At 38.7% G+C, this 13,393-nt stretch overlaps 1 protein-coding gene across 2 annotated transcripts in view; it reads right to left on the minus strand.

Moving 5' to 3' along the window:
• Window positions 1-13,393, minus strand: part of LOC150074894 (vacuolar protein sorting-associated protein 11 homolog) — a 612,407-nt gene that overhangs the window by 200,098 nt on the left and 398,916 nt on the right. For both annotated transcript variants that reach the window (XM_090389417.1, XM_090389418.1), the window contains exon 23: window positions 9,021-9,095. In XM_090389417.1, the coding sequence (XP_090245543.1) occupies window positions 9,021-9,095 (75 nt within the window). The remainder of the gene's footprint in view (window positions 1-9,020; window positions 9,096-13,393) is intronic.

Below are 13,393 nucleotides of genomic sequence, written 5' to 3' on the forward strand. Positions count from 1 at the left end.
GGTGCTGGACGTTCCTAGTGCCATGTACATCCATGGTTTCACTATGCCACATTTGCAATCTGCAGTTTACATCTGCACTTAGGATAATTCTGGAGTTGGGTAGCTCTGTGAGTATGTTTTGTAGATATCTAGTTGCAGGTAGGATATCTTCTCCTGGCTTATAGTATAATGATATTGCATAGAGTTCACCAGATGGGCACAAGCCTCCCAGGTCGAGCAGACATGGGAGATTCTTGTAGCAGCAATATCTGGGTTATGTATTACAATGGCAGCCCATGGGGTGTTGCCTTCCACCTGAATTATTTTGTATGTGAGGGGGGTAGCCTCTGACCTCTTTGGAGTGCTTGTAAGGTTCCTGGATAAGGATGACATCAGTTTTCCTCATCAACTTTGATCCTTATCTTATCTGCTACTGGTGTGGCCCGTCGCACATTTATTTGCATGAATTTAATAACTCTAGTATTGTATCTTTTAGGGAGAGTTCCCATAATTTATGTGGGCTTGGTGTACTCTTTGTTTTAACGTAGATAGGGCAATTGTTGTCCCTTACTGAGTGGTTTACTGGCATCTTTGGTGATTTGCAGTTTGCGCAAACGGGCTCAGTTTCTGTTGGGGCATGCATTGAAGTCATGGCCCTTCTTGGCACAATGTCCACAGGTCTGCTCGGCCTGGGTACAGGTGTGTGTGTTCTGTGGTCAAAACAACAGCATTTAAAATATTTTGGCACAGCCATGTGTTCTTTAGATCGGTGGATGCCCCAGTTAATGTATATTCGATTTTGGTTGTTTAGAATTTTCCAGGCTGATGGGGCAAGTCCTACAACCCAGTTGACATTGTTACCTGTCCTTGGAGCCTATTTAAGTTAAGATAACCATTCAATAACATCTGAACCACTTTATAGTAGGGCCAAGAACGATCCCCAAGGGCAGTCTCCGGTCACAGGATGGGAAACCCTGCAAAAACCCAAAGAGACAGTAATGCTCCTATCACAAAAATAATCAGAAACCACACGATAAATTGGAAGAGAGACCCTGGCCTCCCTGAACCTTGCCAGGACACTTTGCCACCAAGAGGTGTCAAAGGCTTCTTTGAAGTCCGCAAAGAGGCTGAGGACATACTTGGACCAGAGGAAGACACAGAATCAATGGTTAATTTTTACTGCTTGATAGATTTAACTTTATAGCATTGACAGTCAACTTGCCTTGAGTGAAGCCGAACTGCATTTGGATGTCCAAACCTTTAGCAGAGTAATAATATTTGAAATCTAGAGACAAGTTTTTTCAAGAGCCTTGCCCAATATGGGCAACAAAGCAATCGGCCTGTAAGAACCAGAACTGCTAGACTGTTTTTTAACAATAACTTTAGGTTTGCTATCTTCCACAACACTGGAAATCTATCCTATTTAAGACAAGCATTCATCAAGTTAGAAATGACCTGGGGATACACTTTCCAAACATGTTTAAGGACAGTAACCTCAATCAAGTCCAAACCAGGATATTTCCCATCTCCCATAGAAAGGATCACTTGATTAATTTCTTCATTCAAAAAAGGGTTCTTCAAAAACCACTCCTTCATATGTTAGATGTTTCATTCTGAAACATCTAACATATGAGGTCCATCTGCTCAGTGTCCTCAGGTACCATAACATCCTGATATATTAAGCTATCTAATATAGTACTTATTGACTCATTCCAGGAATTTGTCTCCATGTGCCTACAGATGTAATAGACGAGAACACCTCACTCGGATGAAATTTGTTCATAACTAACTTGTAGGGTAAACCCCCAAGGACGGTAGTATGTATGAGGCAATCCCAAGCATTTTTCTTTTCACGCTATATAGTATTAAAATATGTTCGTCCACACCACAGCAGAAAAATACATGTTGGCCATTTCCATAGATTTTGCTAGGGCATTTGACTCACTCTGGTCGCATAGTTTCCTTAGGAGACTCTGCCAGACAAATGTTCCATAGAACCTCTATCAAGCAGTAAAAAATTACCTGACTGACATAAGTGTCTCTGTATGCACAAGGTTCCAGGAACTGACACGCTCTGTGACAAAAGGTTGCCCGCAGGGCTCAATACATGGCCCGTTCTTCTGGATCACAGTCTTGGGTGAATTTCTGGCCTTGGATCTGGGTCCTGTGGACAGATCTACCTTTGCAGACGACTTGATTCTCCTGGTAAATGGAAACAAAAGAGTGGTTGTAGAGGAAATCTCAAATGCTACACTCCGGCAACTGCAGGAGTGAGCACAAATGCATATGCTCAGGATATCACAAGAGAAGACTAAAGCAATCTTACTTAAAGGAAATTTGGATATAAGGAGACCTCCCATAATAAAATTTTGCAGGAAATCAATCAAAATAATACCAGAACAAAAAACCATACACCGGGAGTTGTATTCGACTCAAAATTAACTTTCTATCCCCACTTAACATATTTGGCAAAAAAGTGAGAAATTATGCAGGCATGACTGCCAGGATCAGCAGGACCTTGGCAATCATCTATTATCCAATATTTGTCCCTGTCATCTCCTATGGAGCCAGTGTATGGTTTATCCACATGGCCATAGTTGGAAACAGGAATAAATTAAAAACTATACAGAGAACTCTATTTCTCACAATCGCTAGGGCATGTTGTGCTGTGAGCGCACTGGCATTGCAGGTGCTGGCTGGTACTCTCCCACTGTACTTAGAAATATTCAGTAAAGAACTTTACTACAGACTCAGAAAAGGCATACCCACAGAATTTCTTGGGATAGCCTTAGACAAAGCAAAACCACAGCTGAAAGGAAAAGAGTTGCAACAAAACTACAAAATATGGCAAAACAATTGGGAGTGAGAAACCTGAGGTGAAGTTACCAAAAGATGTCTTCAACAGGTGGCTACTGTCAGCCCAAAACCACCAAAGTGTATGCTCTAGGACTGTACGCTACCTATATTTTGGTCATGGCTCTCTTAAGCCAAAACTGAATTCCTTGAGGCTGACTGATGATCCAAACTGTATCTGTGGTGAGAGTGAAGACTGGACACACACATTCTTTATGATTGTACAAGCTACGAAATACAAAGAACAGAACTTATAGCAAAAATTGGCCCACTTCCCAAAAGACAGGAACATTTATTCATAATGGAGGAGAGCCTATATAAGGCCTTCGCCAATTACATCCAGCAAATTTTTGAAATTAGAAGGAACCTACAGAGATAGGCCATGCAGCTTCCCCCTGGAAGCTGCAGGGCCTACTATCAAATAATAATAATTGATTATTATTAATCAATAATAATTAATCAATAGCCAAAGCTCATATGTCTCCCACCACGCCCAACTTCAATTGCCATTTCTCAGCCAATTTGCCCAATGTTCTAGATCCAGTTGGAGCAGAATACTGTCATTAACAACCCTGTCAACCATTGTATCATTAGCAAACTTGGATATTAAGCCTGATATATCTTCATCAATATCACTGATAAATATACAAAACAGCAATGGGCTCAGCACCAAACCATAAGGGACTCCACTAATAACATTAGTACATGAAGAGCAATGTCCATTGATTACCACTTTCTGTCTTCTCCCACTTAACTATCCTTTTATCCATTACAGCAACTTGCCCTTAATACCATACTGCTCCAATCTGCACAGTAGTCTTCCAAGTGCAACAGTATCAAAAGCTTTCCTGAAAACCAAGTATATGACATCAAAATTATTTTTTACATCCAGTTCTTTTCTGACCACATCGTTGTATCCAGTCAAATTGGTCAACCAAGATTTCTCCTTAACAAACCCATGCTGTGTCTGTATTATTACTGCAGTCTTGTCTAAATGATCCAGAAATGCTTCTTTAACCAGCGACTCCATTATTTTCTCTGAAACAGAAGTTAAACTAACAGGTCTGTATTTAAGAGTGTCACCCTCTGATCCCCCTTTGTGTATTGGGGACACATTTGGACATCTCCAGTCCATGGGAACCTCCCATGAGTCCAAGAAAGCTCTCATAATTATGGCTAAGGGTTTGCTTACTTCCTTTGCCACCTTCTTTAATATAACTGGAGAGATCCCATCCACCTCAAGTGCCTTACTTATGTTTAACTTCAACAATTTCTCCTCCACTTTACTCTTGCAGTTATTACAAAATCATTTAGCTCCCTGTCAGAGTTTAATAACCTTCTGTCCTCCACTTCCCTACAGAATTTCTCATGTGTGAATGTAGTTGCAAAATACTCATTCAGTTCTTTCTGAACTGGATCATCAACAGATGATATCAAGTTTGTTTTGTTTGTTTGTTTTAGAGTTTTATGGCACATTATGATATCAAGTGGGCCAATCTGATGCATCCTCTTGCTTCTACATAAGTAAAGACGTCTTTGCTGTTTTTCTTTGCATCCTTTGCCAAAGATTTCTCATAATCTGTTTTAGCTTGGCTAACCTCCTTTGTGACTTGATTAGAGACTAGATAATATCTACCATATGCTTCTGTGTTGCCTGATAATTTATATGCATGCCATGCATTTTTTGTCTCTACCAGAGTTGCATTAGTTCAACTGACATCTTTTTGGGCCTAAACCTTGAGCATTATTTCTTAGTTGGTATGAAAAGCCTAGTAGCTTCCAAAATTAATTTCTTGACTGCTTCCCATTTAGAATTTGCTATTGGTAGCATCATCAGTTGGTCCCACTGTATAGAATTTAAAAACTGTCTGAGACCACTGTATTCACCTTTATGAGAGCAAAAACCCTTCCCTTCACCCCTGATGGTAGTTACATCTTTAAGTAAATCCCACATCAGTACACTGTGACCACTGCTACCTAGTGGTTCTTTTATCTGCAGAATCTTAATGCATGAAGAATCACTGCTGAAAATCAGATCAAGAGTATTACTCCCTCTACTTGCCTCTTGAGCATGCTACTGTAGAAAACAGTCATCCAATAAATCCACAAAAGTCTTGCTAGTGTGCAAGTGATCAACCCACAAGTTCCAGTCAATATCTGGGGAGTTAAAATCCCCCAAAATAAGACAATCTGATTTATGGTGCACTCTATTTCTCTGTCCAGTTGTTCATTGTACTCGTCAGAGTCATTAGGCCTATAACACACTCCTACTCTCAACTTGATTTTCCCAGTTCTTCTGTCACACCAAACTTACTCAACGCATTGTCCACCCATGTCAACTGGATGCACTTCCCTAGATTTTTTATGTGTTTCTTAACTAACACCATCCCCTCTCCCCCTTCTATTCTGTCTATCCTTTCTGTACACATTGTACTCCCCAAATCCCCTAGATTTTTTGTGTTTCTTAACTAACACCATCCCCTCTCCCCCTTCTATTCTGTCTATCCTTTCTGTACACATTGTACTCCCCAAATTCCAATTCTGCATTCCTTGGGATATCACCATGTCTGTGATATCCCAACATGAGTCTTCACCAGCACCTTAAATTCATCAAATTTATTTACTATAATCCTAGCATTGGTGTACATGCACGTATACATGCAGCTGTTCTTACTCTTAGTTGCCCTAATACTGCCCATCTCCAGCAACTTGCTTTCCAGGCTGCTGCTCATTGCAATAGAAGCACTGCAAAAATCACTTTCACCTCTGCCTGCAGTTACTGTTAATCTATTAACCTGTGAATCCTCCCCCACAAGCTAGCAGTTTTCCAACCCATCTAACATTGCCTTTGTAGCATCCGCAAATATTCTTGTACCCTTTCTATTTAAGTGTATCCGATCCCTGTAGAAGCAATCTCTCCTGTTAACAAGGACAGCCCACACTGAGAAAAATTTTACCCCGTGAGTCTTGCACAATCTCTCCAGGGCTGAATTGATTGACATGGCTCTCGTCATATACTCCTTTCTATTGTGTATGGGCAGAATTGCAGTCACTTTCAAATTTAACCACAACTTGCGATTTTTTTTCAACATTGACATGTACTTGTAAAGTCAGTCCGCATATCTTCTACACTTAATGTCATTAGTGCCAACGTGTACAACAATATCACCTTTTGTGCACTTAAAAGATATCTGCACTAAAACATCATCAACTTTTAATGACAGACATATCTTTTGTTTAGTAACTGTCTTGATGTTGCAGTAGTAAATGCATGGATTTTGCATTCCATGATTGCAGCTCCTTTGTATTTGCTAGATTTCAAATGCTATATTATTCATATCACTTGAGCTTATTTAAAGCTTGAGTCCCAGTCTGATCCCAAAAATGCTGGTTGTTCTAAGAAATATTCATCTAAAGTAGTCCATGAAGTAAGGCTTTTTCCAATAGGTCACATTCTTGAATGAACTGAAGGTGGAAGACAGCAGAAATGTGCATTTTGCAAGAAGGAAGTCAGCAAACAGTGCAAAAAATGTGATATTGGTCTGCATATTGGAGATTACTATGCTAGGTGGAACTCAAAAATAAGGATTTAACAGTCAAAATAAATGATTTTTGCCTTTAAAAAAAAAAAATTGATTGACTTTCCAATATATTTAGAATTATGACAAAGACTGACAAACTGCTAATAAAAAATACAAAACTTATTGATTATTGGGTTTTGTATGACCACCATGGTCCTAAAAAATGACCAAAATTTAATGCTAAATTGTGGACAGGAAAAGTTTAAAAACACACAAAATTTCAACATAAATAATTCATAGCACAATGGAAATTAGATATTTTTTGAAAAATATTTCAATTAAAAATTTGGTCATTAATGGGTTAATGGTAATCAAGAGGAACTTCCATTTCAAGTAAAAGGTCTTGCAGCCTTAAATTTTAAATTTGTAGGTGTTAAGCACCAAACCAACTAGGTTTGAACTTACGTCTTTTCTACCTAGCATGGGAAGAGTGATTATAACTGTGCTATCTACAAGGACTGCTGGTGTGGAAGATCACTCTCTGTTAATTACTTTTGAACAATAAACACAACACATTTACAGTGGAAAATGTGTGACAATGTATTTCGGTTGTTTACTTTGATTATTCCATATATGAGTTGTAAAATGATCTTTAATCTAAAGATCATTTTAGAACAGCAATTCAATACTTAAAGGTAACAGTTTTGTTACTTTTAAGTATTGAATATAATGATATTATTAAAAACTATAAAAATGATATTGCATATAATAGGGCGCCTCCAAGGTGGGCAGGAGCAGCAGTGCGTAGCACGTGCTTCTTGATTAGACCGGGGTTCGAGCCCGTGACCATCAAATACGGAGGATACGGAAAGGTCAGGGAATGACCACCGCATATCTCCGGAGCAATATGGCCTTAGTTGTTAATGCTCCTAAAAAAAACAAATAACAACAGCATATAATAGAATTTTGGTGCATATTTCTATATATTTTATTGCATATTTTGTCAATTTTTTAATACATACAAAGGGTACTAGGAAAGTTTTGCAATACAGCTTTGTTTATTTAATTTTTTCAAAGTAATTTCCTCTACATTCAATACACCTCTCCATCCTCCGAAACCAATCTTTAAACCAGTTCTGCCAAGTTTCACTAGGGAGTAAAGCACACTCGTTGTCCCAAGCCCGTAGAAGGTCCTCATCACTGGAAAACCGCCTCCCTTTTAGCTTCATTTTCACATGCGGGAACAGTGCAAAGTCGCAGGGAGCAAGGTCCGGCTGTAGGGAGGGTGCTCGAGAAGTTTCAGTCTTGTCGTGGTCAAATATTCGGTGCAGGCTTTGGCGCGGTGAGCTGGAGCATTTTCGTGATGGAGGTACCAGGTGTCCATTCTTGACTTTGGCCGCAGGTTCTTCATAGATCCAATGACTTTAGGCAGGCATTGTTCAGTATACCACTTAGCTGTGACTGTCTTCTGCGTGTCCAAAACGACACGTTCCACAGTTCCACTCGATTTGAAAAATACAGCTATCATTTTCTTCTTTACAGATCGGGATTTTCTGACAATTACGGATGTGTCGTCATCATCAAAGACCCAAACTTTGTTTTGAGCCTTGGTCGGCAGATCGTAATAGTACAGCCAAGTCTCGTCACCTGTCACGATGTTGTTCACATACCGAGATTGTCCCTTATCAAACTTTTTTAACATCTCCCGGCACCAAGTCACACGTCGTGTCATCCGCTCTTCAGTCAGTTGATGCGGCACCCAGAGAGAACAAAGTTTCTTCACGTGCAAATGATCTTGAAGAATCGAACGAATTGCTGGTGCATTTAGGCCCAAAGTATCCTCTATCTGTTGGTAGGTCACTCGCCTGTTTTCGTCAAGCATTTTCCTAACAGCAGTAACGTTTTCCTCCGTAACTGACGTTCGTGGCCTTCCCGGCCTCTCAGAATCCTCCAGAGTGAAATTTCCCCTTTGGAATTCTCTATACCACCTGAATATCGTTGTACGATGTGGACAATCATCATCTAGTGAAAGAGTCATTTCTTCTAAGCACTGGTCTATGGTTAAACCACGCACGAAATTATACCGCAAAACTGTCCTTATCTCATTTCGTGACCACGATGCCATCGCAAGCACTTTACACTCTCACTACTATTGAATAAGTGAGCCCATCGACTTGGCGCGGCGGCTACTATGCACGTATGAACGTCTCAACATGCAGCAACAAGCAGCTTCCTGTGATTCATTGTTGCGTCATATTGCAAAACTTTCCTAGTACCCTTTGTATTATCCAATGTCTAGTTATAAGTTTAGTATTCCTTTAAAAAAAATCCATATGAAAGGCAGTATTTAAATCTACCTGGTGATATACCAGGTCAGTCAACTTGTTCTTTTTTAATACTGTCCCTGACTTACTTGAGATCTTATAAAATTTAAATGTGTGTGTTATCACAGTTCAATTTCTTTTTAAGGATGATGCAATTTCAATGCATACTACTGAGTATATAATTTATTTTTAAAGCTTCCAAAAAATAAAGAAAGAAGGACACCTTGTGAAGTTTTTGTTTCAGTAAATTACAAGTTAAATACAATTCAATACAATATAAATTAATTCACTGATTAACATTCAATATACCAAAAGAAACAAATAAATGCATAAAATGACTTACCCAAGTCTTTTACATGTTTCATAGAGATTTTCAGAATCATCATGATCCATATGATATGAAAGTACTTGCTGATACCTGAAAAATTATGAATGTTCAATCATACTATACGATTCAATTAATTTTTAAGGTAGGATTTAACAATTTGAGTGTTTGTACTGTGGATTGTGTTCTAAATTTCAGTGATATCATAATATGCTATTTTGTAATTTAAGAGTTAATCAAAATACATTGAGTGAAAATGTGAAACACAAAAATCATTTTTTTTTCTCAGTGATTCTTCCACTGCAATTATTTCATTTATGAGTTCACATTAAATATGTTCAGATTAGTATCAGTGATTCTTCATGCATTAAGAATCTGCAGATAAATAAACAACTAGGTAGTGATCACAGTGTGCTGAAGTGGGATTTACTCAAAGAGGTAAGTACCATCAAGGGTATAAAGGGAAGAGTTTTTGCTTTCGTAAAGGCGACTACGGAGGTCTGAGACAGTATTTAAATTCTATACTGTGGGACCAACTGATGATGTTACCAACAGCAAATTCAAAACGGGAATCATTCAAAGAATTAATCTTGGAAGTTACTAGGTTTTTCATACCAACTAAGAAATATTGTTCAAGGTTTAGCCCTAAATGGATGTCAGATGAACTAATGAGACAAGCGGCAGAGAACAAAAATGCATGGGATACAAATAAATTAATGGGTGACATGGAAGCCTATGATAGATATAAGCTGGTCTGTGACCAAGACACAAATGAGGTTACGCAGGTAAAGGCAGATTACGAGAAATCTTTGGCAAAGGATGCAAAGAGTTTTTTACTTATGTAAACTCTAGAAGGAAGGAGATGAATCAGATTGGTCCACTGGATATTGATGATTCAACTGTTGATGATCCTGCTCAGGTAGCTAACAAACTAAATAAGTATTTTGCATCTACATTCACACATGAGGAGTTATTCAGGGAGGGGAATGCCAGAGGTGAATTAAACTCTGGCAGTGAGCTAGATGATTTTGTAATAACTGAGAGCAAAGTGGAGGAGAAATTGTTGAAGATAAACATAAGAAAGGCACCTGGGGTGGATGGAATCTATCCAGTTATATTAAAGGAGGCAGCAAAGGAAGTAAGTAAGCAAATCATTAGCCATAATTATGAGAGCTTCCTTAGACGTAGGGGAGGTATCCATGGACTGGACATGTGCAAATGTGACCTCAATTCACACAGGAGGATCAAAGGGCAGCACAAGTAATTACAGACCTGTTAGTTTAACTTCTGTTCCAGGGAAATTAATGGAGGCACTGGTTAAAGAAGCACTGCAGGATCATCTAGTCAAGACTTCATTTATAGCTCGGACACAGCATGATTTTGTTATGGGGAAGTCTTGTCTGACACTAATGACAGTATGCTGCTGCAACAGGATCTAGAAAAGTTGAGCAGCTGGGCTGACAGGTGGCAACTGAGGTTTAACATTGACAAATGTAAAGTACAGTCTGTCCTCGTATAGCACGATAGTTGCGTTCCTAGAAACCCTCGTGCAATGCAAAATCGTGCAATATAAACAACAGGCCCTATGGGAAAAGTAGGGTTAGGTGCCGACCACCCAAGATTGAACACACATTTGGAACCAAAACATTACCAAACACAATAAATAATCGGGTAATTTTAATCGTTATAAAATACTTACGTATTTTATAACGATTAAAATACGTAATAAAAATAATATTATATTATAATAAAGTATTTTTAGTATTTTTTAATACTAAAAAAGTATTTTTTACGAATAAAATACGTATTTTATTCGTAAAAAAATTATTATATTAAATAAAATAGTCGTAATAAAATATTCTAATGCTTTTGCTTCTATCGTAAGCAAACTTGCTTTTTGTTTGATTTTCTATCCAAAGAGATGACAGCCGTTCCATCTCTTCCAATTCTTTGTGTCTTAATCTAATGGATTTTAATTACACTTTGAGTTGTTCCCGCTATGAAAGTTGTTTTTATTTTCTCCGCATTCTTTGTAATTCTCCGCGTTGCCTCATTTAGGTCTGTAGCACGTGCAATATCACATGGTCTTTCATTTCGCTCAAAGCGTTTCACAATTTCATATTTTTTCTCTATCGACAGAAGCGGACTGGCCATAAGCCTTACGGGGGAAGCCACGGTGGGCCGGAGGCCGGTGTGATTTTGGCCATAAACCGTAGTACGAGGCCACTATAAATTTTCCCGGGTAAGAATTTTTGACCCAGTCCGCCTCTGTTTATCGGTATTGCTTATTTTTTTTCTCTCTGAATCTGCAGTGTCTTAGCCAGGACGCTTCCTTTTCACACCTTTTAAGTATTTTACTCATTTTTAGGGAATAAAGCACAATTACAAAACGAGGTGGCACGCTTGATACACATAAAGCTGCGCGCGTGTAGCAACTGAATAAATAACACCGTAAAGGCCGAGATACACTATTAACACCTCACATTTTACTAAAGCACATTTCTGGGGGTTACTACCATAAAACAATAAAAACAATTTCCAGTTGCGTTTCTGCTAGTGGAATCTGTTATAAACTGGTAGTAAACTCCATCTAACTGCATTTGCGATTATACCGATAGCTGGAATTGTGTTGGTTTTTACGTTATTATGGTGAAATGTGTTTCCCCTTCACTGATATAAAACACATAAATACATTTTCAGAATCTTCTTCGTTCCTATCGTGTTGCGTTCAGTTGGGGTGATTCCGCATTCGACTGCCATTTCTTGTAAACACAAAGGCGAATCGTGTATAAGCGAATTCGGTTCGTGTTATATAAGATAACGTTCCCCTATTTATAAATCGTGTATGATCGAATTCGTGTAATGCAAACACGTGTTATACGAGGACCGACTGTACTGCATTTGGGAAGCAGTAACCCAAGAGTAACGTAATAACTGTGTTCTACTACATTGACAGTGGTAGAGAATAAAAAAGACCTGTGGGTAATTGTGCAGGCAGATATGAAGTTTACTGAGCAGTGCAGATGGTCTGCAAGAGTAGCTCATGGTGTCTTGTCAATGATATATAGGAATTTTTCTAGCAGGGATAAGGAGGTGATTATCCCCTTGTATAAGGCAATGGTCAACCTTGAATGCTGTGTACAGGTTTGGAGGCCTCGTTTTAGGAAGGATGTAGAGCTGCTGGAGCGAGTGCAGAGAAGGGCAACAAGATTAGTGAATGGAACAAAAGGTTGCACTTAAGAAGAAAGGCTTAAGTTTTGCAAATTACAGTGTCTGGAGACTAAGCTGTTGTTATTATTCGGTTTTCAGGAGCATTAGCAACTAAGGCCATATTGCTCCAGGGATATGCAGTGGTCATTACCTGACCTTTCCGCATCCTCCGTATTTGGTGGTCACGGGCTCGAACCCCGGTCTATTCAAGAAGCGTGTGCTATGCACTGTTGCTTCTGCCCACCTGGCTACGGAGCGGCCATCTGGAGACTAAGCACACGAGGTGATCTGATTGAGGTGTATAAAGCCTTGAACGGTTTGAGCATGCTCAATGCTGATGGGATTCTTCCTTTTGCTCAGAATAATCGCCTGAGAGGGCATAAATTCAAATTGAGGAAAGACAGTTGTAGGATAGATGTTTGATTGCTAGAACAAACTTCCATCTGTTGTTGTAGAAGTTGATAGCTTAAATAGATTCGAGGTAGAACTAGACAAACATTTGGAGAAAGTGGATGGGTGAAATTAGATTTTTTTTTTTTTTTTTGGGGTGATGCCATATAAGCTTGCTTTCTTGCATCATGTGCTTTTACTAGTGCTAATCAGTATTAATATTGGCGAAAATCATGCAATCAACAACAAAAAAAAAGCCTCTACAAGCAAACTACATTGCCTTCACTCACACACTGTTTACCTGCCTCTACTAAATGTTTGTCCAATTATTATTTTTTAAATAGAAATATTTTCCAATTTTCTCTGTAGTTTGCAACTACAGCAATACCCCGCATAGCACTGATAATTGGTACTGAAACTATTCGGTGTTATGTGAAACCGCCCTGATTGAGGTATAATTATAATGGGTTTTAACTGAATGCGTACCAGAGAAACAGTCTTATAAACATATTATAATAAATCTATAAACAATTTGCGCTTGATAGCCGGGTATTTCAATAATGAAGTCGTCTCTTCTTTTTGTTGGCGTACAGGTCTTTGTAGCATCAAATCCCACCTTGTAAAATTTTCCATATCTTGATGCTACGTTTAACATTCAGATATCCATTCATAGTGGCCTCGCAGGCCATATCAACTCCCCAAAAATCTTTCTCCAATTCTTCTGTTGAAAATTATTTTGATGCCACTTCAGTGTTATCTACTTCAGAATTATTTTCCTCTTCTTCATATGC

Source organism: Mastigoproctus giganteus, unplaced genomic scaffold (genome assembly GCF_048544385.1).
Source record: "Mastigoproctus giganteus isolate SK-2022 unplaced genomic scaffold, ASM4854438v1 scaffold_16, whole genome shotgun sequence".
NCBI lineage: Eukaryota > Metazoa > Arthropoda > Arachnida > Uropygi > Thelyphonidae > Mastigoproctus > Mastigoproctus giganteus.